Below are 23,813 nucleotides of genomic sequence, written 5' to 3' on the forward strand. Positions count from 1 at the left end.
AACATAAACTGTTTTTCCAGGAACTTCATGAAAAGAGGCAAGCAGTAAGGCATCATCTAGGAAGAGAGTTTTTGTTTTAAGATGAGACTTTCAACATGATTAAATTGGGGGTAGGAGGAGATCCAGCAGACAGAGGAGGTAGGAGAGAAAGATTTCACATCTGATAGATTAAAATCCCCAAAGAACCCAGAAAGGACAGATGTAGGACGTTTATTCTTAGAGACAAAGGTACCCTTTGCCCACAGAGATTAGGAGAAATTAAGAATGAATATCAATAATTCTGGATATGGGGCAAAAAGTTAAAGGATTTCTACCAGAAAGTCTCTTTTCTTTCTGAAATTGAAGACAAGGAATGAGGCCAACTTGGCAATATAGTAATTAAGGATAAATTGTGCACTAAACAAATTCTTCACTGAAAATCCTACAGATGGCTCTAGTTTCTACCTGATATCAACCAATCTGACTACGGTGGCAATTATTACAATGGGTAAAAACATTCTATGTTGTCCTTTTCTTATAATACATACAGGCAATGAGTAGCAGAAGGTTTCAGAAGGAACATCAAAAGAAATTTCATCACAAGCTGTCAACTAATTAGAGGAGCAGGGCCACCTGGGGCAACTCTTCAAAACTGAGTCCCCAGGTCAGAGACTAGTTTTCAACTGTTTTAGGTCTTGAAATAGAATCATCACTGTATACCCAAAGATGATCAAAATTTTTTAGATCGACCACAGTAACACAAATTACTTAATGACTAAACTAGAGTTACTAATTTATAATAGTTTGTAATTAAAAAATTCTTATGATAAATGTAAAATAGAATTAATATAATTATAATGCAGTAAAACACTAATCTAATTATAAACCACTAAATGATTTTTATTATATACCAGTAATTTACTAACAAATGAACGTAAGTTTATAATTCACTTTCCAATGAATTCCCATTAAATTCACATTTGCCATCCAAGACACCTACCTTTGTTATCAAAGTTCCTAAGAAGCTAAATTATCATTCAGGAGATTATTTAAGGAGCATAAATTCAGAGCAAGGAGAATAGCATCTTAACTGTCCCAACCTACCGACCTGTCTTTACAACAACTTTAAATACACATTTTGAGAACCACAAATGAGAATGGGGAAAGGAGAACAAGCGCAGACAAGAAGAAATTAGGGCGTTTTTCTTCTGATGAAATTATTTTAAGCTACAAGAACACTATAGAAGTTAACAGTGGAGCAGTTCAGACACTAAAACTTATACTCTAGCTTTTAAAGGAATAAGTAAAAAATAAAACCACACTTTCCTATAAGTAAAAAATAAAACCACACTTTCCTACTACTCTCATTTCTACTAACCACAAAAATAAAATATAATATAGTTCAGCAGCATGTCTGTAACACGGGCCCTACAAGTTCCCAGAGTCACCCGCTGGTTTGTCTTCCCCATCAAAAACTGGTCAAAATTAACAAAAAGCTTTCCAAATCAAATCAGACTGAATTTGCAATTTCTTCCTGGTTCACCTTGAAGGTAAATGAAAGAGAGGTCTCTTCAAGTTCTAAAGAACAATAGTATGTGAATGTCTCTAATAATCACATAACTGTTCTGCACAATGAACTGAAAACTCCTGTTAAAGAGGATCCCTGGGTGGCTCAGCGGTGTAGTGCCTGCCTTTGGCCCAGGGCGCGATCCTGGAGTGCCGGGATCGAGTCCCGCGTCGGGCTCCCGGCATGGAGCCTGCTTCTCCCTCCTCCTGTGTCTCTGCCTCTCTCTCTCTCTCTCACGAATAAATAAATAAATAAATCTTTAAAAAAAAAAAACTCCTGTTAAAAACGATCCACAGAAGTTGATACCTGAGACTTGACACGTCTTGTTCTCTTCGGCAGAATGTTCATTCTTGTGCCAGGCTCTGGGGAAGTTTGAACATCAGTGCCAAGAACTTCAGGCTCTACTTTTTCCTTAAGATCTAAATTAGGCATCTGTACACCCTAAAGAATCAGAGCACAGAAAGAGAGCAGGTTCACTGGTAAGAAATCAGATTTGAGAATCAGGGGAAAAATAGCAAATTTCCAATAAATCCCCAAAACTACATGAAACCAGATGACAACCCTATATACCAAATTGATCTATAGATGTAAAACAATCCCTATCAAAATTCTAGCAGGCTTTTGTTGTAGAAATTGAGAAGTCAATCCTAAAATTTACATGGAAATGCAAATTCTTTGGAAATTCTGAAAAGAGAAGAACCAAGTTGGAAGACTAACAGTACTGGATATCAAAACTTACTATCAAGCTATAATACTCAAGATTAGTATTGGTGTTAAGGTATATACTGATCAAAGAACAACAACAACAACAAAGAGATCAGAAATAAACCCACATTTATACTCAACTGATTTTCAACAATGATGCCAAGGTAAATCAACAGGAAAAGGGTAGTAGTCTTTTAAACATATGATACTGGTACAACTGAATATTCATATGCATTTCCCCTCCCCCACCAAAAATGAACTTAGACTTTATACCCATACAAAAAAACTCTCAAAATGGATCTCAGAGCTAAATATAAAAGCAAAAACTAAAATACTTCTAGATGAAAACAAAAAAAAAGGATCTTTGGGGCCTTGGATTAAGAAAAGATTTCTTAAATATGACCACAAAAGCACAATCCATAGAAGCAGGGGAAGGAAATCAATAAACTACTCTTCAAATACACACCATTATAAAAATGAAAAGATAAACCACAGACTAGCAGAAGGTATTTGTAAAATCATATACTTAGATAAAATCCTGATTATATAGCAAACTCTTAAGATGACAAGCAATCCAATAAAAAAAAGATCAGAACAGACACTTCATCAAGGAAGATATACAAATGACTAATACGCACATGAAAAGATGCACAACACCACCGGTCATCAGGGAAATGAAAATTAAGACCACAATGAGATACCACTACACACCCACTAGCATGGCTATAAGCAAAAAAAAAAACTGACAATATCAAGTGTTGGCAAAGACGTGAAGAAACTGGAAACCTACATTACTGGTGGGAATGTAAAATGGTTCAGCCACTTTGCAAAACAGTTTTGCAGTTTCTTAAAAAGTTAAACATAAACTTACCATATAACCCAGCAATTCCACTCCTAGGTATCTACCCAAGAGAAATGAAAACATATGTCCACACAAAGACTTAGACATGAATATTCATAGCATTTATTCATAACAGCCATAAACTGGAGACAATCCAACTGTCCACCAACTGGTAAATGGATTAACAAATATGGTATAACCATACAATGGATTATTATTCAGCCGTAAAAAGGAACAAAATAGTAATAGAGTCTAAACACAGATGAACCTTGAAAACATTAGGCTAAGTGAAAGAAGACAGACACAAAATCATATTGTATGATTCCATCTACATGAAATTTCTACAAAGGCATAAAAACTACAGAGCCAGAAGGCAGATCAGGTATTTATCTGAGTTTAGTGGTAAGAAAACAAACCAACCACAACCCAACACAAAGGACCTTTCTGGGCTGATGGAAATATTCTAAAATTGTACTGTGGTGATTACTGCATAAATGTATAATTTATTTAAAGCCTACTGTGTAGCTACAATGACTGAATTCTATCACATGCAAAGTATAACCTCAATAAAGGTGTTAAAAAATACATGAAACCAACAGGAGGAATTTTTCAAAAAGCTTAAGTCATGAGAATCTACCTTAAATAAAGAAAATATCCTTCATTACCATTAGCCTTTACTTTTAACCACCAAAAATTACTCAATTAAAACTCATACCTTGATACCCCAAATTTTGGTACCTGGAAAAGCATAACTTGCTATACTTATTAGTGAACTGCTAACTTGTTATGTGAACACAGTCTAACAATCATATGTGGCAGACTGGATTTACCCACTCCTAAAAAAAAATGATGCATCTCACCATAAGGCTGACACCAGATTGGAAAAGTTCATATGGGTAGAGAATTCTTTCATAATGTGACTTCAAAAGAGAGCCAGTTCCTTTTCCTGGCAGATATCCCAAGCGACTACCCACTTTAGACCATTTCTTCTCTTTCGTGACCATTTCAAAACCACCTTTGCTGGCAACAATCTGAAAAGAAAGTAAAAGTTGTTTAAAGAAAGAAAGGAGATTCATATATTGATTCTATATCTTGCCTGCTAAGTACAAAAATTATTCTGATCTAGATTTCTGATTTCCGTCCCATAAATACCTGACAAAATTGAAACCTGTGTCAACATTTAAAGTATGAAAGACAATGATCGGGGATCCCTGGGTGGCGCAGTGGTTTGGCGCCTGCCTTTGGCCCAGGGCGCGATCCTGGAGACCCGGGATCGAATCCCACGTCGGGCTCCCGGTGCATGGAGTCTGCTTCTCCCTCTGCCTGTGTCTCTGCCTCTCTCTCTCTCTGTGACTATCATAAATAAATAAATAAATAAATAAATAAATAAATAAGATTAAAAAAAAAAACTGTTTAAAAAAAAAAAAAAAAAGAAAGACAATGATCTTTAGAAGTTTTAAACTCTATTATTTAACTAATGTTATTGTGCCTATTTTTTAATGAAGCATTCAAAAACATTTAATAAATACACTCTGTGCATTATATACCTTGAGAAAACTAAACAGATTTATGTACTTGATATCCACAAGGAACTCTAAATATAAATAATTAAAAACAGAACAAAAATAAACAAAACCATAAATGTAAATTATATAGTATGAAACAAACATAAATCCTAAAAGTAGGAAAAGTAGATTATAGAATCTAAAAAAAAAAAAAAAAAATGGATTCAGAGAATATTTTGGAAAAGGCCGTAATTTTTCAGTTTTTTGAAGGAATGATGGCAAAGATCAGATCATAGTGGTAGACTTACTAGAAAATATAGTACAGAATGTATTGACATAGGAAGAAGCAAGATAAATTGGACAATTTGGATGAATGCTCACATCAAACCAGGCACTATACAGAATATACATATATCAAAAAGTTCCCTATCTTCCAGAAATTGATATTGTACATCTCTCACACTCTAAAATATAGGCAGTCTTCAGTTGATTAATGATAGAATAAAAAGGACTGTGATCGTTATTTAAACTCAAAAAAAAATTTCCTCTTAGAGTATACACTACTGTTATTCTTCTGTATCAAAAAAGTTGAGAGGGGGGTGCCTGGCTGGCACAGTCGTTGTGAAGACAGATGAAAAAACACAAAAAGCACCAGGACAAAATAAACATGATTTCAATGTTAGCAGTATTATGATGTCTCTGTGTGGGCAAATGGGAGGTGTGCATGCTATAAATAAAAACATTTTCAGCTCTTGTACTCTACAATGTTATTACAGACAAAGACAGATCTATAGCAAAGCAAAATTTCCCTCTTCTGAAATATGTGAAAGCTTGGTGGAAACATGTAAGTTCACGTGCACAAGAGTTGAACACGTCTCGGATCCCTGGGTGGCGCAGCGGTTTGGCGCCTGCCTTTGGCCGAGGGCGCGATCCTGGAGACACAGGATCGAATCCCACATCGGGCTCCCGGTGCATGGAGCCTGCTTCTCCGTCTGCCTATGTCTCTGACTCTCTCTCTCTCTCTGTGACTATCATAAATAAATAAAAATTTAAAAAAAAAAAAAAAAAGAGTTGAACACGTCTCTAATTCATGGGATCCCCTGGGTGACTCAGCGGTTAAGCCTCTGCCTTTGGCCCAGGGAGTGATCCTGGAGTCCCGGGATCGAGTCCCACATCAGGCTCCCTGCATGGAGCCTGCTTCTCTCTCTGCCTATGTCTCTGCCCCTCTCTCTCTCTGTCTCTCATGAATAAATAAATAAATAAAATCTTTAAAGAAAAAAAAAAAAAGAACACATCTCTAATTCTTTAGCTTCTTTTATCACATCCTCAGAGAAGCCCCTCTCTGTTAAAAAAGGTTATCCAGGAGAAAATTATAAAAAGAAAAAAAGGCTCATTTTTCCAATTTTGTAGTGTAAAAGAAGACACAATGAGGGCGTCTGAGAGGGTTTTCTGGAAGCAAGTGGATGAATCAGGATGCCTCTCATTCACATCTTTCCAGTGCTTCTATACTGTCAGGTACTGTTCTAGGTGCTTGAGATACATCTGTGAATAAAACAAAGATCTTTGCCCTCATGGTGCTTACATTCTAGAAGGAAAAACAGGCTATAAACATAGTATGTAAATTTTAAAGTGAAGAAGAAACTTTGAAAAGCAGTTAAAAGACCTCACAAGAAGCAGAGTAAGGGTATAGCTGAAGTATTAAACAAGCACAAAAAACTTCATTATAAAGGTAAAATTCAAGGTGAAGCAGATATCCAAGCAGATATACAGGGAATAGTCAGGGCAAGGGCCCCACATTAGAAAGATTATCTCAAATGTTTGAGCAACAATAAGGAAGCCAATGCGGCTGAAGCAAGTGAGGAGGAGTCTGAAATGAAACAGAAGCTCTCTTAGTAATCTTCATTATACAATATAATTATCACCATTACATACTACTCTACTTCATATGCAAATCATCTTAAGCTAAATTTCCATTAGTAATGATATATCTGCATGGATTGAGTCATGCTGTCCCACCCAGCTAAGATGCTTACTGGCACACAGCTGTGAAAATGACAGCCAGCAGAGTATGGCAAAGAAATAAGATAAAACTATCTCACAAAGAAACTAACACTATGACTTTGGCTTTGTGCATACAACACTCTAACAGGGCCTAATACTATAAAACACACAAAACTTGTCACTTGTTTTTCTTCAACCGACAGATTCAAAAATTATCATGTATAATTCCAAAATAGAAAACGATTTACTACATTTTGCCATGAAATATATCACACCATTGTCACGAGAAAAATATCACTTATACCAAGCCTTCTAAAAGATACATGACATGCAACAATATACTGAACAAAATAGAGACAAGCCCTTAATCAAAACTTGACCAAAGAATAATGTCAATCAAGGTCAGAATTTCCATCCAATGTAAAACTAAGTGTGGCTAGTAGGAGACAATCTTAATAGACATTAAGTAGCAGTAATCTTCTACTTAAAAGCTCCCTCTCAAGCCTTCACTGAAATGACAGTAAAGGAACAAAAAGACATAGGACACAGATGAGAAAGCAGATACACAAGTAATAATCTAGCAGGCAAAAAACAAAAACCAACTGAATACCTTCAAAAGAAGAAAGCCAAGGAGAAGCCTTTCCAAAATAGGGCCTGGAAAGGCTTAAGAAATGGAAGCAACAGTCCCTTTAAAATCAGATATAACGGGATGTCTAGGTGGCTCAGTGGATGAGCATCTGCCTTTGGCTCAGGTCGTGATCCTAGGCTCCTGGATGGAGTCCCACATCAGGTTCCTACGGGGAGCCTGCTTCTCTCTCTGCCTATGTCTCTGCCTCTCTCTCTCTCTCATGAATAAATAACATCTTTAAAAAAAAAATCAGAGATGACAATAAACAAAGAATAGGACTGGCTGAAAACTTTTATAAAAATAATTAGAGGGCAGTCCAGGTGGCTCAGCAGTTTAGCGCCGCCTTCAGCCCAGTGCCTGATCCTGGAGACCCGGGATCGAGTCCCACGTCGGGTTCCCTGCATGGAGCCTGCTTCTCCCTCTATGTCTGCCTCTCTCTCTGTGTCTCTCATAAACAAATAAAATCTTAAAAAAAAAAAAAAAAAGGCAATTAGACCTCCTCCAGTCAGTACAGCCAGGCAACTACCCCAAGCTGTCTACCCCAAGCAGATTAGAGATTTACTCTCAGGGGAGTTTGAAAAGAAGGGAACCTAACCTAAGAGAAATAGGTAAGCTAACTAAAGATCAGTCTAACATCCAACTAGTAAAAGTTCAGAGAAAAAAAAGGTAAGTGGAAGAAATTATCAAAGAATGGAAAAACTACAAGAAAAGTTATAGGACCTCAAAAACATGAGCTCAGATAAGAAAATTTATCAAGTGCAATAAAAATATTCAATGATGAAGTGGACATTCTCTCCGCAGAAGCAGTTGCATGGAGAAGGGTATCAGGAAGTTTGGAAGAAGACAATACGGCACATTACAAGGAGCTAAAATTGAATCTGAGATGGAAGGTTACCAAAATTTTGCTTTTGCTTAGAGACATCTCCTGCACAGTTGTGCCACTGAGAAAGACAGCAAAAAGATGAAAAGTCTTAGAATCATTGACTGGAATGATTCACAAATTCCCTTATGATGACCCTACTTAAAACAAACTTCATGAAGACTTACATAAAAATAAAAGGTAAAAAAATAAATAAATAAAATAAATAAAAGGTAAATTTAAACAGCTTTGTTCACTATGGAATGTTCTGCTGGACTTTAAAATTAGTGCTGAAGGTTCTACATCTTCAAGAAAAATAAAGCCACATAGGAAGGAACAAGGATTACTATTGCATCTTTCTTCTCAACAGCAACACTGGAAACTAAAAGATAATGGAGTAAAGTTTTCAAAATACTAAAGGAAAACAATTTACAATTGAGACTTCTAAACACTACCAAACTACCACTAAAGTATAAGAATAGGACATTTTTAGATAAGCAAAAAATTTACATTCCATTTATCTTCTTGTTCATAAAACTAACAGAAGAAATGCCTCACCAAAATAGGAGTAAGGTAAGTAAATAGGAAGATGTGAAATAAGAAGAGAGGCAAAGGGAATTCCCAGAATAATAAAGTAAAAGGAGGTTCCAAGCTGACAGTTGATCTTAAAAAACAAGGAGTCTGGATTGGAGTAGAAAAAAAGAATTCCAGGGGATCTCTGGGTGGCGCAGTGGTTTGGCGCCTGCCTTTGGCCCAGGGCACAGATCCTGGAGACCTGGGATCGAATCCCACGTCGGGCTCCCGGTGCATGGAGCCTGCTTCTCCCTCTGCCTGTGTCTCTGCCTCTCTCTCTCTCTCCCCCTCTCTCTCTCTGTGACTATCATAAATAAATAAATTAATTAATTAATTTTAAAAAATTAAAAAAAGAAAAAAGAATTCCAGAGGAATGGCTCCAAGAGGAAAATGGAACTGATAGACTACCTGATAGGTAAAGCATATGGATTTATACTGCTGGTAGAAAATCTGAAAAATCAGTTTTTGATGGGTAACAAAGAAAGCTTACAAAATGAAAACAGGAAGGGGGATTAATTCCAAGAAAAATAAAAATTGGTATAAGGAAAACAATCATATCACACTATAAGGCTCAGGTACAAATAATATTTGTATTTACAGTCACAGTAATAATTTTTTTATTAAAGAGTTTATTTGATTGAGAGAGAATGAGCACAAGCAGGGAGAGTGGGAGAGGGAGACGCAGGCCCCTCACTGAGCAGGGAGCCCAACATGGGGCTTGATCCCAGGACCCTGGGATCATGACCAGAAGCCAAGGCAGACGCTCAACCAACTGAGCCACTAAGGTGCCCCACAGTAATAAGTTTTCATTAATAAAAAAGTTGATCTGGGATACCTGGCTGCCTCAGTCAGTGGAACATGTGACTCTTGATTTTGGAATTGTAAACTCAAGTCCCACGTTGGGTATAGAGATTACTTAAAATCTTTTGGGGGCAGCCCGGGTGGCTCAGTGGTTTAGCGCTGCCTTTGGCCCAGGGCGTGATCCTGGAGACCCGGGATCGAGTCCCACCCACGTCAGGCTCCCCACAGGAAGCCTGCTTCTCCCTCTGCCTATGTCTCTGCCTCTCTCTGTGTGTCTCTCATGAATGAATAAATAAAATATTTAAAGAAAAAAATCTTTTTTAAAAAAATTTGATCTAAGTATACTAGAACAGAACAGGGGAACTATGTAAGGATTTAGGTTTCTTATACCCATTCTCCATCACTAATAGTAGAAAATCAGGCTATAGTATTTAAAACTGAAAAGTGAAGAACTAACATGAGCATAGTATTTGGAAATAAAAGTATCTAAATCAGAAACGACCAAAAGAATTGAAAATGATTAGTTCTGAAGACTGGGGATGGGAGTGGAGAGGTGGAAAGGAAGAATTTAAGCCTTATATTTTAAAATATTACACAGACCAAAAAAAAAAAAAAGGTTTAAGGTTTAAGGGCTAGAACGAATGTTCTTTGCTGCACTAATTATAAACAGTAATTATTAACATAAAACTCCATTAAGGGGAAGCCCCGGGTGGCTCAGCGGTTTAGCTCCGCCTTCAGCCCAAGGCATGATCCTGGAGACCCGGGATAGAGTCCCATGTCAGGCTCCCTGCACGGAGCCTGCTTCTCCCTCTGCCTGTGTCTCTGCCTCTCTCTCTCTCTCTCTCTCTGTGTGTGTGTCTCTCATGAATAAATAAAATCTTTTACAAAAAAAAAAACTCCATTAAGTTATAGATATTCCACGTAACACTTTTTATTACTAAAAATAATAAGACAAAATGGTTTAGTCAACATAGGAAACCATCAAATTAACAATTTAAACACTCAGACTGATAACTAAAAATTGCTTCCCATTATAAAGTAGTGGAAAGCAAACTGTTTCAAAGTCATGTCATTGATGACACTAATTCCTGAGACACTCACCAGCTGTCAGCCATATAAATCTTCTGCTTTAAGATTTAGTATAAAATTTTTAAAACATTCTGACCTGAAACTAAATTTAAAATATTTTACATGTTTGTCTCATTTTTCCTTGAAAGTGATATCTCTAAAACTAACTCTTCAATTTAAATAATTTTATTTCAAAACAGTGTCAGAGGATATGAAAGACCACACAGAAAGATATTTTGTAAAATTCCTCAGATAATCAAGCTGTCTTCACTCAAGTCAAAAGGATTGTAAATTTTTATTATTGTATTAACAAAACATGTTTTCAAGGTAATTTAAACGCTGCCGCAGGTCAGTTAGTTCTTTCACATTAAGAAATATAATTTTACAAAGTTAATGGAAGTGTAGGCAAAAATTAGTCTAAACTCTTCACCCTTGAGTTATCAAGCTCTGGATAATGCTGGCTTCAGTTAGCATGCTTACAAATATTAACATAAGTGATACGCAGCATATGAGAATGGTGAGCACCATGAATCTCTTTTAATAAAACAAATTTTCAATTAAATTAAAAAAGTATAAAAAAGATGACAAGATCAACATAAAACATTTAAACTCAACACAAGATAATATTAACAGATTGGTGTCATTTTTTTGTGTATTATTTATCACAGAGCCTACTAATCTATGTCATTAAATGTTAAATCTTAAATTATAAAATAATTTTTTAAAAAATTTCAAAATCTGTCATTTACACTTATTCATGCTTACATTACATTGTCAATTCCTCCATAGCAAACAATGTTTTCCATCAAGTTTATTGGAAATTCCTAATTTCATAGATTCACTAGTCTCTGCTCCAATTTCTAAACCAAGTACAGCCTCACCTTGCTCAAAGCATACAGATCCAGGATTTTTCGCTCCACCACTGGAATTTTTAAAGTAGATCCTTGGAGTTCCCAAAATTTTGCTAATTGATCCAAGAAGTCTAGTCTCACTCTGGTCATTGCCTAAGATTATTAAAAAACAGAAATCAGAAATAGGAATTAAGTTATGATTGAAAATAAATGAGTTTTACTTAACAAAGATACTCATTTCTCTTTTTTTTTTTTTTTTTTTTTTAATATTTATTTATTTATGTATGATAGTCACAGAGAGAGAGAGAGAGAGGCAGAGACACAGGCAGAGGGAGAAGCAGGCTCCATGCACCGGGAGCCCGATATGGGATTCGATCCCGGGTCTCCAGGATCACGCCCTGGGCCAAAGGCAGGCGCCAAACCGCTGCGCCACCCAGGGATCCCGATACTCATTTCTCTAAAGAAATTCAAAGTCTACATTATTGCTTAGTCCAACCCTGTAAAATAAGGCAATAATAAAGAGAGAAAATCCTTTTTTAAAAATATTCTATTTATTTATTCACAAGAGACACAGGGAAAGAGGCAGAGATATAGGCAGAAGGAGAAGCAGGCTCCCTGCAGGACTCAATGCAGGACTTGATCCCAGGACCACAACCTGAGACAAAGGCAGACACTCCACCACTGTGCCACCCAGGTGCCCCAAGACAAAATACTTCTAATAAGCTTTATTCACTACGGCAAAAAAAATCACTTTCATATATGAGAAATGTTCTTACATTTTATCAACCAAAGCAATTTTTTGATAAAAGTTGGCTTGTCTTTCAGCTAACCAGAAAATTTAGTAAATTGGATTATTCTGTTTCTAAGCATTTTATCATTTCGTCTGTAGAAAATATGCCTACCTCAGTACACCAATTCTCTACCCCACCGATATTAAGATCCTTCATGTATCTAATGACAAGACACTAAAGGGAAAAAGATTAAAATCTTGGAAAGTAAATATTTCAGGAGCATCAAGGGAAAAAAATATTTCATTGCGACACATTAAGCCTCAGCTAGCTAAGATTTCTCTTTTGTACTCTGAAACAGTTTTCTACCATACTGAAGTACCTTTCTGATAAACCAGCAGACAGAAAAAAACAGATATTTAAACAGACTTCAGGGGATCCCTGGGTGGCTCAGTGGTTTGGCGCCTGCCTTCGGCCCGGGGCATGATCCTAGAGTCACAGGATCAAGTCCTACATCGGGCTCCCTGCATGGAGCCTGTTTCTCCCTCTGTCTGTATCTCTGCCTCTTTCTGTGTGTCTCTCATGAATAAATAAATAAAATCTTAAAAAAAAAAAAAAAAGACTTCAATTTAGAAAACTTAAAAGAAACTACTAATATTTAAAGAGTTATTAATAAATCAGATTACAGTCCTGGAAAAGTTCTGTTAGAACTAAAAATAATCTTTGAAAACCTCTGATAAAATATTAAAATCTACTTTCCAAAGACCCCAAGAGACAGAATCTTCCAACATCAGCAAAAATTTTAGTAGAATGGTAAGGAAGCAGAACTTAGAATTTCAGGTCTCAAAATAAAAAAATAAAAAATAAAAAATAAATAAAAAAGAATTCCAGGTTTCTGCAGGTGAGCACTGAATATTTCCACTAAGAAAAAAAAACATAGCTGGAGATACTTTCCCATAGTCCCAGTTAAGTTGAAAAACTGTTAAGAACTTTTTACTTTTTTTTTTTCTTTTTAACCAGAAACTTCCTTCCATTCAGGCGTGCCTGAGTGGCTCAGTCAGTTAAGCAGCCTACTCTTGATTCAGTCTAGGTCTTGGTCTCCTGGTTGAGGATTCAAGCCCCACATAGGGGTCCACGCTGAGTGGAGCCTACTTGAAAAAAAAAGAAGAAAGAAAAAAGAAAAGGAAAGGAAAGGAAACATCCTTCCATTCAATCCCAACAAACATTCTTTTTTTTAAAACTTTTTTTTTTTTAATGTTGTTTATTTATTTCAAAGAGAGAGACCCTGACCCCGCATGTGTGCATGTGAGCATAAGAGGGGGAGGGTCAGAGGGAGAAGCGACTCCCTGATGAGCAGGGAGTCTGAGGTGGGGCCTGAGCTGAAGGCAGCTGCTTAACTGACAGAGGCACTCAGGCGCCCCTCAGCTAACATTAATTCTAAGCCCTGGTACGTGAGTTGCTCAAAGTTCTCTACAGGAGCCCTGACAAAGAATGAATCAGGAAGCAGAAATCACAATATAACACTCACCTCAAGTTCATTCAGGCGCTGGACTCTGGGAGTGAAACGAAAGCTTTTTACTTCACATGCAAATGGTGGTTGCCAATCCTAAATAAAAATACATATATATTTTTAAACATATTGATGTGTAAGAATGCATTATTCGTTCCCTCAAATTTAAGGGATGAATAGCCATAAATGATGACAAGTCAACTTTAAGTCTTTTTCATTGTAGAAACAGGAAAAGTAATACTTTTTAGATGAGATGTTTTTAATATTACTTCTCTCCAATCACTTCTCTCTCATACTGTCTTATTAAAAGTATTTTATCTATAAATCCTCTTCAAATTTCAGGAGTCCCATCCTTTATAACCCACAATTATGCTTTCCCCAATTAATCAAGTGGAATGCAGTGAACTTGTGTATCACAACAGGGTCTAATAAACCTCCCAAGTTTACTAAATGAAAAATAAAACAGAATTTGAAAGAAACTAAAAAGGGTAAAACTGAAGATTAAAAGGTGATTTTTAAAGTACTTATATAATTGGTTAATATCTTTTTGTTTTCATGGGTAATGTGACACAGCACTTTACAGTCTGTGTTACATAAATGTTTTGTTCAAAGCCTGGTTTCTCAACACCCAAATATTTTTTTAAAAAGTAAGCAAATTCACAGAATAAGGGCAATTTCCAGATTGGAGTTATGGTATAACTGAAATGGGCTGGCACAATTCAAGTAGGATTCTAGAAAACATATTTTGATTTGGCCTAAATAATAGTAAATCTACTTAAAAATGTGAGAAGTAGTCAAAAAAATTTTCCTTACCTTAGAAACCAAAGAACATCAATTTTGAAATTAAATTCTGCTTGTAAACAAGATTTATTTTTAATGATAATAAGACATACAAAGAGAAGGTATATTATTTCCATCTTTTTTTAGTAATGAACTATTTTTTTTGTACTAAAGGAATCCTGAACACAATTTCTAATTCATAAAGGCAACAGAGTAGATGAAAATATGGTTTAGGAAAAACTTCAGAGCTTAAAGTTTTGCCAGTATTAGGTAATTTTGATAGTTCAACAGTTAAATGAAGCTTTTAATTAAATGTCAGAAGTTAAATGATGCTTTTGGCAATGCATATGCCATCATTCGTCATAGAAATCAGCTTTTAATCTTTCATCTGTAATTAACGTTTATAAATCTTAATCAAATTCATTAAGCATAAACAGGTGTAGTAGCATGCCTGGGTTTTAGAATAAAACAGATTGATCTAGGTTCAAAATCTACTTTGCCACACACCCAAGATCATTCATTTGATAAGTTATATAACTTATTCAGAGTTGTCTTATCTGTAAAATGAGATGTTATTTACCCACTAGGGCTTTAAAGAATATTAAGTGAAATAATCTGTAGGTGCTAAATTAGCTTCTCCTCCTCCCTCCTAGCTTCAGCTCTTTTTATTCTCTATGGTGCACACCACTGTGGTAGTTTGTGGTGAGAGCAGACGCTTTCTAAAATGCAACACGAAAACAGTACTTCATCCTTTATTCTTATAACTAATAGACAAAACATAAAGCAAGGTGTCCCTTTAAGAAGCACCGAAGGCAATAGTTCACACACTTTAATGTGCATTAAGCATCATCTGAGAGTACTTACTAAAAAAGCACATTCTAGAACTTCCACATCCAGAAATCTATTCTAGTCTGAAAAAGGGGCCTGGAGATCTGCATTTTAACAAGCAGCTGGTTGAGCCTTGTGCAGGTGGACCAGGAACAGCATTTGAAAAACGTTGGTCTCATGGGTAAAGAAAAAAAATCTTTTGACCTTGAGCAAATCACTCAACCTCTTGGGGCACTAACGCCCCCAAAGGAGTAGTATCTGCTTTCCTTAAAGATTGAGGATTATAAAAAACCTACAGGCAAACAGTTACTTGCAATAATTGCAATTCATAAATCTTTGAACCTTGGTTCCTTATGTCAAAAGAGTTCCTCTTAAACCACCAAATTCTAAAATAAATGCTGCACCTTCTCGTCCCCTGGGAAGACTTTTTCATTGCGGCAACACAGTCTAGGGTTCTTGTTTGGTAATCCCATTCTAGGGGACGACTAGATCTCAGATTACCGTTTAAGAAATCTTTCCTTTGAAATGAGGCTTGCAAATATTTACTAAATCAACCATTAGTAGGACTCGGATTAGAAAAACAAAAAGTCAGTGTAAAGGCAGTTTTTACTCTAGCATCCTAAGGAGAAAGCACAGTACACGAGGGTACAACACGTCCTAACACTTCGAGCACCTCCTCGGCCAGCGCAAGGCCCGAAGTCTTTTGTTACCCTTGCCTACAATCAAAGGGGAATAGAAGTACCAGCTCCCAAGTTCTGGGCAGGAAGGCCCGTGGGACACCGCTCTGGCGCTCAGACAGGCCTACCACAGAAGCCTGCAAAAGAAACCAAGAACACCCAGAAACTTAGCTTCTAATTGTTGAGAAACGAGAGAGTAAATATGAAAAGGAAGAAGGACCGGGAAAGTAAAGCTAGGGACGCCTGGGTGGCTCAGCGGTTGAGCATCTGCCTCTGGCCCAGGGCGTGATCCCGGAGTCCCAGGATCCAGCCCCGCATCGGGCTCCCTGCGTGGAGCCTGCTTCTGCTTCTCCCTCTGCCTCTCTCTCTCTCTCTTTCTGTGTGTGTGTGTATCTCTCATAAACAAATAAAATCTTTTTAAAAAAGAAAAGAAAGTAAACCTAAAGCACTCCCCCTTCCGTCTCCCCGGACTCCGGTACCTTGGGCGGTCGGATTTTGCAGATGCCGGTTTTCTCTGCCAGAGGCCGGATGCGGCCGATGAAGCTGAGCGGGTCCGTGAACTCCTCCCAGCTGGGCTCAAAGACTGGGCACTCCGGCGGCGGCACAAACTCGGCCGCGTAGCCCCCCGGCCCCACGCCGGCCATGGCAACACCCGGGGGGCCCTCCGACGGGCGGGGGGGAGAACAGGTGGAGAAAGGCTGGTCGAAGGCCACCGAACCCTCTCACGTCTCCTGACAGGGGCCGAAGCTCATCGTCTCGGACCAGAACCGCTCCACACAGGAACCCAACCCCACAGTCGCTTCCTCTTCTCGTTTGTTATTGTTTCCTTCGGGGTTTTTCGTCTCTGGGTCAGGACTTTTCCGGAAGTTCAGGTACCGTCAAATCCCTCCGCCGCCGCCACCACAGAAACAGAATCCCTCCGCCGCGACGCGCTGCCTCGGCGCAGGGCCTTCCCCTTCCTGGCTTTGCCCGCAACCGGGGAGGGTTCCTGGTCCGCGGGCGTGCGCGGGTCGGCGCCGTTCCACAGCTTCGGGCGGCCCGGCCCCAAGGGCCCGCGGGCTCTCTTTCAGGGAAGACAACGCTGAGGGCGAAGCCTCCGAGGCTCGGGGCCGCGCTCTTCCGGCGCGGAGGAATGTGTAAAGCCCCAGAGGGCAGAGGTTCTGCTTCCGGGAGGAGGGCTCTGTTCCCTTTTGTGTATGAACCACACGAAAACAAGCTCAGCCAGCCCTGGGCGGTGCTGTCCCCCGGTCCCGGTATCGCGGCTGGTTTTAACCTTCGCATCTGCCTTTTTCTACGTAACTAGCTTTTTCGGCATCTCTTTCTTCAGTCTTGTGTATCCCTTCCGAACACTCTCCCTCGGCCGCTTTCTAGCTGCCTCGTCTCCATGACGACAGGTTCGGGTCCTATCTGTCCCCCAAATCCTGCCGGCCGGCCTCAGCCGCGGCCCAGGAATTGTTTTTTGTGCACGTGGAAGCCACCGCTCCTGACCTTGCTGTTCCAGCATTGACCCCGAGTCATCTCAACAGCAAGCACTGTACTCTGCTGACTCGCTCCCTAAACCCTTCTCGGTACGCTGTAAAAGCTGTGGCAACCGTCTGATCCTGCTTGTCAAAAATTTTTAAGCCAAGGTACTTCTCCCCTTACTTCAAATTGTGGGCAATAACGTAGAAAGAACTAAAGAAGAAACCGTGAAAAGGTAGTTCCAGCATTAGATATTTGGAAGGAAGGCTTCTTTCCAGGGCTTTTTCTCGGGCTCCCTGTGCAACAGCTACCCCAGGACCTATTGCCAACTGTGGTTGATGACTCCCAAAACTGTATTTCCAGCCAAGATTTTTCTTTTGCATTACAAACCAGTGCATCTAGGGCCGCCTGGATGGCTCAATCAGTTGAACAAGTGCCTTTGGCTGAGGTCATGACCCTAGCCAGGCTCCCGATCAGATCAGCGGGTAACCTGCCACTCCCTCTATAACTCGCCCTTGTGCACTCCCCTCTCTCTGTCAAATAAATACATAAAATCTTAAAAAACAAACAGTACATCTAGCTACCTACTAGATAAGCCCACTTAGTTAATTAAAGTACCCACAGTTGGGGGATCCCTGGGTGGTGCAGCGGTTTGGCGCCTGCCTTTGGCCCAGGGCGCGATCCTGGAGACCCGGGATCGAGTCCCACGTCGGGTTCCCTGCGTGGAGCCTGCTTCTCCCTCTGCCTATGTCTCTGCCTCTCTCTCTCTCTCTCTCTCTCTCTGTGACTATCATAAATAAATAAAATTTTTTTAAAAAGTACGCACAGTTATTACAGTGTTCCCAGTTTTCATGAATGATTTCATCCACCTACTCAGTTGCCTGAGCCAGAGATCTAGATATTAATCCTTGACTCCTCCCTTACTATGTACAATCGGATGTCAAGTCTAGAGATTATGTCACCTAAAGATTTTAAATTATCCATTGCTTCTTCATCTTCATTATCATGATCCTAATTTCTCCCCTGAATTGTGATAGCTCAGTTCTTACCCCCTTCAAGCCCCATTCAGCATCATTGTCAGATTGCTTTGTCTAAAACCCATCCTACTCCCAAGCACCATCTGTTAGGTTTCTCCATGTACTACACAAAGAGTTTCTTGATGGCTTTAATGCGCCATGCTTTCTCTCATCTCTGAGCCTCCACAGATGTTTCCTCTGTCTGGAATATGTATGTTTACTCTCTTTACCCCACCCCCACAGTTTCATTTATCCCCTTTCAGATCTACTATTCTTTCATCTATCAGATTAAATATCTCTTCCTCTGGGACGCCTGGGTGGCTTAGCAGTTTATCGTCTCCCTTTGGCTCAGGACAAGATCCTGGAATCCCAGGATCAAGTCCCACATAGGACTCCCTGTATGAAGCCTGCTTCTCCCTCTGCCTGTGTCTCTGCCTCTCTCTCTGTGTGTGTGTCTCTCAAGAATAAGTAAATAAAATATTTTAAAAATAATAATTATCACTTCCTCTGGAAAGCATTCCCTAACTCTCGAAAATCATTTACTCAGTAGCAACCTGTACTTCCTTATCAAACTTTTTTGGCTTAATTGCCTTTCTTCCTCCAACTGTAAACTATACAAAGACAGGTGCAGAGTTTGTTTTAGTGACCATGGTAGCCCCAATTCCTAAAATAGTACTTGGTGTATAGAAGGTCTGTTGAATGAGTCTGTTGAATGAAGGAATGGCTTCATCCAAAAATTCACCTTGGGGTCCCTGGGTGGCGCAGCAGTTTGGCACCTGCCTTTGGCCCAGGGTGCCATCCTGGAGACCCGGGATCGAATCCCACGTCGGGCTCCCGGTGCATGGAGCCTGCTTCTCCCTCTGCCTATGTCTCTGCCTCTCTCTCTCTCTCTCTCTCTCTCTCTGTGACTATCATAAATAAATAAAAATTTAAAAAAAGAACTCATATATTCTTTAAAAAAAAAAAGTTCACCTCGTGTGTTCATTGCCTCAGCCTACATTTACATATAACAGATTTTGAAATTCTACCATGGTGTGGCATATATAATATCCCTTCATTTGATTATAGCATTCATAAAAGTTAACACACAGTTACTCACACGTACCAGTCTAAACCCCATATACAAACACTTGTTTCAGTTAGCCTTTGTTATGAAACAAACCACCTCAAAACTTAGTGGCTAAAAAGCTTAGTGGCTAAAAATGAAAATATTACTGCAATTCTGTGGGTTGGTAATCTGGTGTTCTCATGGTTTCCCCTAGATCACTCATGCAGCTACAGACAACTGACAGCTGAACTGGAGTTGGAGGATCCAATATGGCCCCATCACATGTCTGGCAGGTGGTTGCTGGCTGTTGCCTGGGAAGCCTCAGTTCTCTACATGACTTCTTATCCTCAGTTGTGCTTTTTCATGGGATGGTCTTAACATTTCAAGAGCATGAGAGTGGAAGCCTAAGCCGATGTTCTAGGCTCCAAAATGTACAAGATCACTTCTGTCACATTGTGTTGGTCAAAGCAAGTCATAAGGCCAGCCCAGATTCAAGAGAGTGATGGAACAGACTACATATCTTGATGGGAAAAACAATATCACATTGCAAATGGGTAGAGAGAAAGAAAAGTGTGATTCATTCCATACAATTATAATGATTCACAATAAAATCAGATTTTGTAGTATTTAAAGCTGAAAAATCCATATTCACAAAAAAGAAAAATAATGAAATTCTAAGTAAAGCAAGTAATATTGATGTAATCACTAAATATGTAATTAAAGTATAATGGTTTTGCTTTTGTAATAATGATAGAGCAGAGGAGCCCTGAGTGACATTCAAAATAAGCACAAAAGAAAAAAAAGCACAAACTCCTAAAAGCTTTGTTTCTGTTTATTTGCTTTTTTGTCTTTTGAGTTATACTTACCAAGTACTTTATTATAAACTGTCTCCCTAGTAGAATGTAAAAGCACAGGGTAATTATCCTCAATCATTTTTTGCTTCGATATGCCAGAGAAATTTGTAGCAATCATTTAAACAATGAGTCTGTAATAGAAGAGCAGTGAATAGCTCCGCTGGGATGGAAAAAAACTTCTCCAGTTTCACCCACATGAGATTCTGATGCTCCCCTCAAAGAGGGTAGGTGAACCCACCCTCACTCCTCATGCCCATCCCTTTGAGAATCACTACTGTACAGGTCTAACTTGCATTTAATCAGCTCCTATGAGGGCTTTCTCTAAACAGCATGTAAAATTGTCAATAGTACTTGGGTCTCTGGGTAGAACAGGTATAGGTGTAGTTTAAAAGTGCTGTTTGCCTTATTTAAGCAGTTCCTAAAAACTTTTGCGAAAAAAATTTAATGTTAAAGTATTGTGTTTTATCCAAAATTTATTTTCCTTAGTGCTAGAATAGGATAAAATGAATACCCAACTCTGATAATCAATTAACTAGGCTGTGATCTCTGATAATTTTTAAACACATGACAAAAATTCATAAATTCAGACTGAGGAAAGGCTTGTTTCAGAGAGCCAAAAGTCAAAATTACTTAATTTCTTTAAGGAAGAGCTATTTTGTTTCAAATATAGTTTTTACCAGTGGTTCTCAAACTTTTTGGTCTCAGGACCACTCTATACTCTCAAAAACTCTGTACTCTTAAAAAAATATTCTGTACTTTGAGAACCCCAAAACTTCTTGTTTATATGGATTACATATAGATATTTACTATACTAGAAATTAAAACTAAGGAATGTTTAAAATATTTACTCATTTAAAAATAAAAATAAGGGATGCCTGAGTGACTCAGTCAGTTAAGCATCTGCCCTCAGCTCAGGTCATGATCCCAGAGTCCCTGGATTCAGCCCTGCATTGGGCTCCCTGCTCAGTGGGGAGTCTGCTTCTCCATCTGCCCCTCATCCTGCTTGTGCTCTTTTCTCTCACTCACTCTCTGTGTGTCTCTGTGTGTAAAAAATAATAAACTCATTATATGTTGTATTAGCTTTCTCCAGAGAAACAGGGCCAATAGGATGTACATATATGAAGAGAGAAAGTTAAGAATGAGAAATTAGCTCACACACTCATGGAGGCTAGCAAGTCCAAAATCTGCAATGTGGGCTAGCAGGCTGGAGTTCTAGGAAAGCTGATGGTCCAGTTCAAAGACCAGCAGGCTGGAAACCCAAGAGAACTGATGGTACAGATGAATTCTGAAGGCAGTCTGCAAGAGAATCACATCTTGCTTGGGGAGGCTAGATTTTTGTTCAAGCTTTCAGCTGATTAGATAAGGCCCACCCACATTATGAAGAGCAATCTGCTTTACTCAAAGTTCATTGATTAAACATTCCAAAATTCATCATACATGCTAATATAAATATATTTTATAATAATATTTTGCAAGAGGAGTTTAGTGATAGTGGCTTTGGTTTATATTTTTTGAAAAACTTTTTAATGTCTGGCTTGTGGGATCAAGCTGGATTCTTATATTTGTTTCTGCATGCAATCTTCTGTGACATTTTATTTGAGTTGAAATATATGAAAAAAATCCAGCATCACACAGATATGTAATTGGAAAGGGAATAGTATTTTTTCAGTATTCAGCCTTTTCAGCTAATTGTAATTTCTTAAAGGCTGCAATATGGAACCTAAAACTTTATCAATGAACTTTTGGAACTCTGTTACATTAAAATGCACATCAACATTGTCCTTGAATGGATTTTTTACTCAATCATGAGTTTGTGACATCATGCATTTATCATTTCAAAAATATTAGTGAAATATTTTAATTGAGTTATAAAGGTCTTCCCAATGTTGATGCACATAATTATATAATATTAAAAGTCATAATAATGTCACCATTGATGTTCTCAGAAAATTGGGAGGCTGTCAAACGCAGAATAACAGAAACAAGTTTTCCAAAAAATAATTTTCACTTAAAGCTCAAATTTTCATCATCAACAAATACCATCAGTTCTTTCACTTAAATAGAAGGGCTTACATTTTTCATTTTCAAGAAAATGTCTGAGAATATCTAGATCTAAATAGCCACTGTTTATCTGTCAGATCTTCTGGCATGCCATAAAAAAGTGGCTAGTTTAGCTCATAAGTTCTTCTCCCTGAGAAAACCCTCCTGTTTTCCACACGGTAGAACTGCTTTATGTGTACTTCCTACATCAGCACACAGACTATTAAAAATACATGTTCAAGAGTTACAATTTATTAAGACCAATATTTTTACTGCTTCCTAATGGGCATTCTTAAATTAAACTGGCTTTTATTTAAACCTCTAGTGTGTGTAATGAAGACAATGGTTGCAAGTGCAGTTTGGTGTCACTGCCATGATTCATAATAAAAAACCAGTAGTTTTACCCACCATTGCTTTTGCACCATCAGTGCAAATGTCAATGGTAAAAAAGGCAAATATCATCTTAGTATTATGAAAATAATTTTGACTTCAAGACCTTCAGAAAGTATCTCAAGGACCAACATGGGCCTGCAACAAACAAGAATCTGTTGACAACACTTTGGGGACTACTGGTTTATTTCTATCGTTAATCATTGAATTAATATAAACAATGAAAGAGCTGAAAGAGACTTTTTTTTAAGATTTTATTCATTTATTCATGAGAAACACACACACACAGAGAGAAGGAGAGAGAGAAAGATAGGCAGAGACACAGGCAGAGGGAGAAGCAGGCTCCATGCAGGAAGCCTGATGTGGGACTTGATCCCGGGTCTCCAGGATCAGGCCCTGAACTGAAGGTGGCGCTAAAACGCTGAGCTACCCGGGTTGCCCGAGAGCTTCTTTAAAAAACAGAAAAAAGTTAAAAAAGTAAATAACCTGGGGCACTGGGTTGGCTCAGTCATTTAAGCTTCAAGACTCTCGATCTCAGCTCAGGTCTTGATCTCAGGATTGTGAGTTTGAGCCCCATGTAGAGCCCCATATTGAGCTCTACTCTGGTTATGGAGCCTGCTTAAAAATAAAGGCGATGGGGATGCCTGGGTGGCATCTTAAATCTTAAATTTTTAAATCTTAAAAATAATAATAATAATAATAATAATGGAGATAACCTGTTAGAACTAAAGTCTAAACAACAGGTCTTTGCTTATTAAATACTTAACCATTAAAATTTTTATGCTGTGTATGTTACTAGATTCTTCTAAAGTGCCATAAAATAGGTTCTCTTACACATTTTATTTTTTCTCTTACACATTTTAACATTACAAGAAATGAAGTGTAGTTAACAAATCCTTACATTCATTTAGCTCAAAATAATGATAGTTTATTCTGTGTCTAGTGATCTGTGATCAAATTCAATCAAGTTCAACAATTCAACTCTTCCAAATGAGCCAGCCAGGCACCCCTTAAGACACATTTTTAAGTGGGGTTTGGGAAGACAGACTCTTTTTTAAAGATTTTATTTATTTATTCATTCATGAGAGACACAGAGAGAGGCA

General features: G+C 38.3%; 1 protein-coding gene and 1 long non-coding RNA gene across 4 annotated transcripts in view; one reads left to right on the forward strand and one right to left on the reverse strand.

Moving 5' to 3' along the window:
* Positions 1 to 17,042, reverse strand: part of KDM5A (lysine demethylase 5A) — an 87,618-nt gene extending 70,576 nt beyond the window's left edge. For all 3 annotated transcript variants that reach the window (XM_072799372.1, XM_072799373.1, XM_072799374.1), the window contains exons 1-5: positions 16,381 to 17,042; positions 13,635 to 13,712; positions 11,409 to 11,531; positions 3,953 to 4,123; positions 1,853 to 1,987 (exon numbers count right to left, since the gene is read on the reverse strand). In XM_072799372.1, the coding sequence (XP_072655473.1) occupies positions 1,853 to 1,987; positions 3,953 to 4,123; positions 11,409 to 11,531; positions 13,635 to 13,712; positions 16,381 to 16,545 (672 nt within the window). In that variant the 5' untranslated portion in view covers positions 16,546 to 17,042. The remainder of the gene's footprint in view (positions 1 to 1,852; positions 1,988 to 3,952; positions 4,124 to 11,408; positions 11,532 to 13,634; positions 13,713 to 16,380) is intronic.
* Positions 16,362 to 21,356, forward strand: LOC140617655 (uncharacterized). Its single transcript, XR_012017848.1, has 2 exons — positions 16,362 to 17,529; positions 19,641 to 21,356. It is a non-coding gene; the product is annotated as an uncharacterized lncRNA (long non-coding RNA).
* Positions 21,357 to 23,813: the final 2,457 nt, after the last annotated feature.

This window comes from Canis lupus, chromosome 25 (assembly GCF_048164855.1).
Source record: "Canis lupus baileyi chromosome 25, mCanLup2.hap1, whole genome shotgun sequence".
Taxonomy (NCBI): domain Eukaryota; kingdom Metazoa; phylum Chordata; class Mammalia; order Carnivora; family Canidae; genus Canis; species Canis lupus.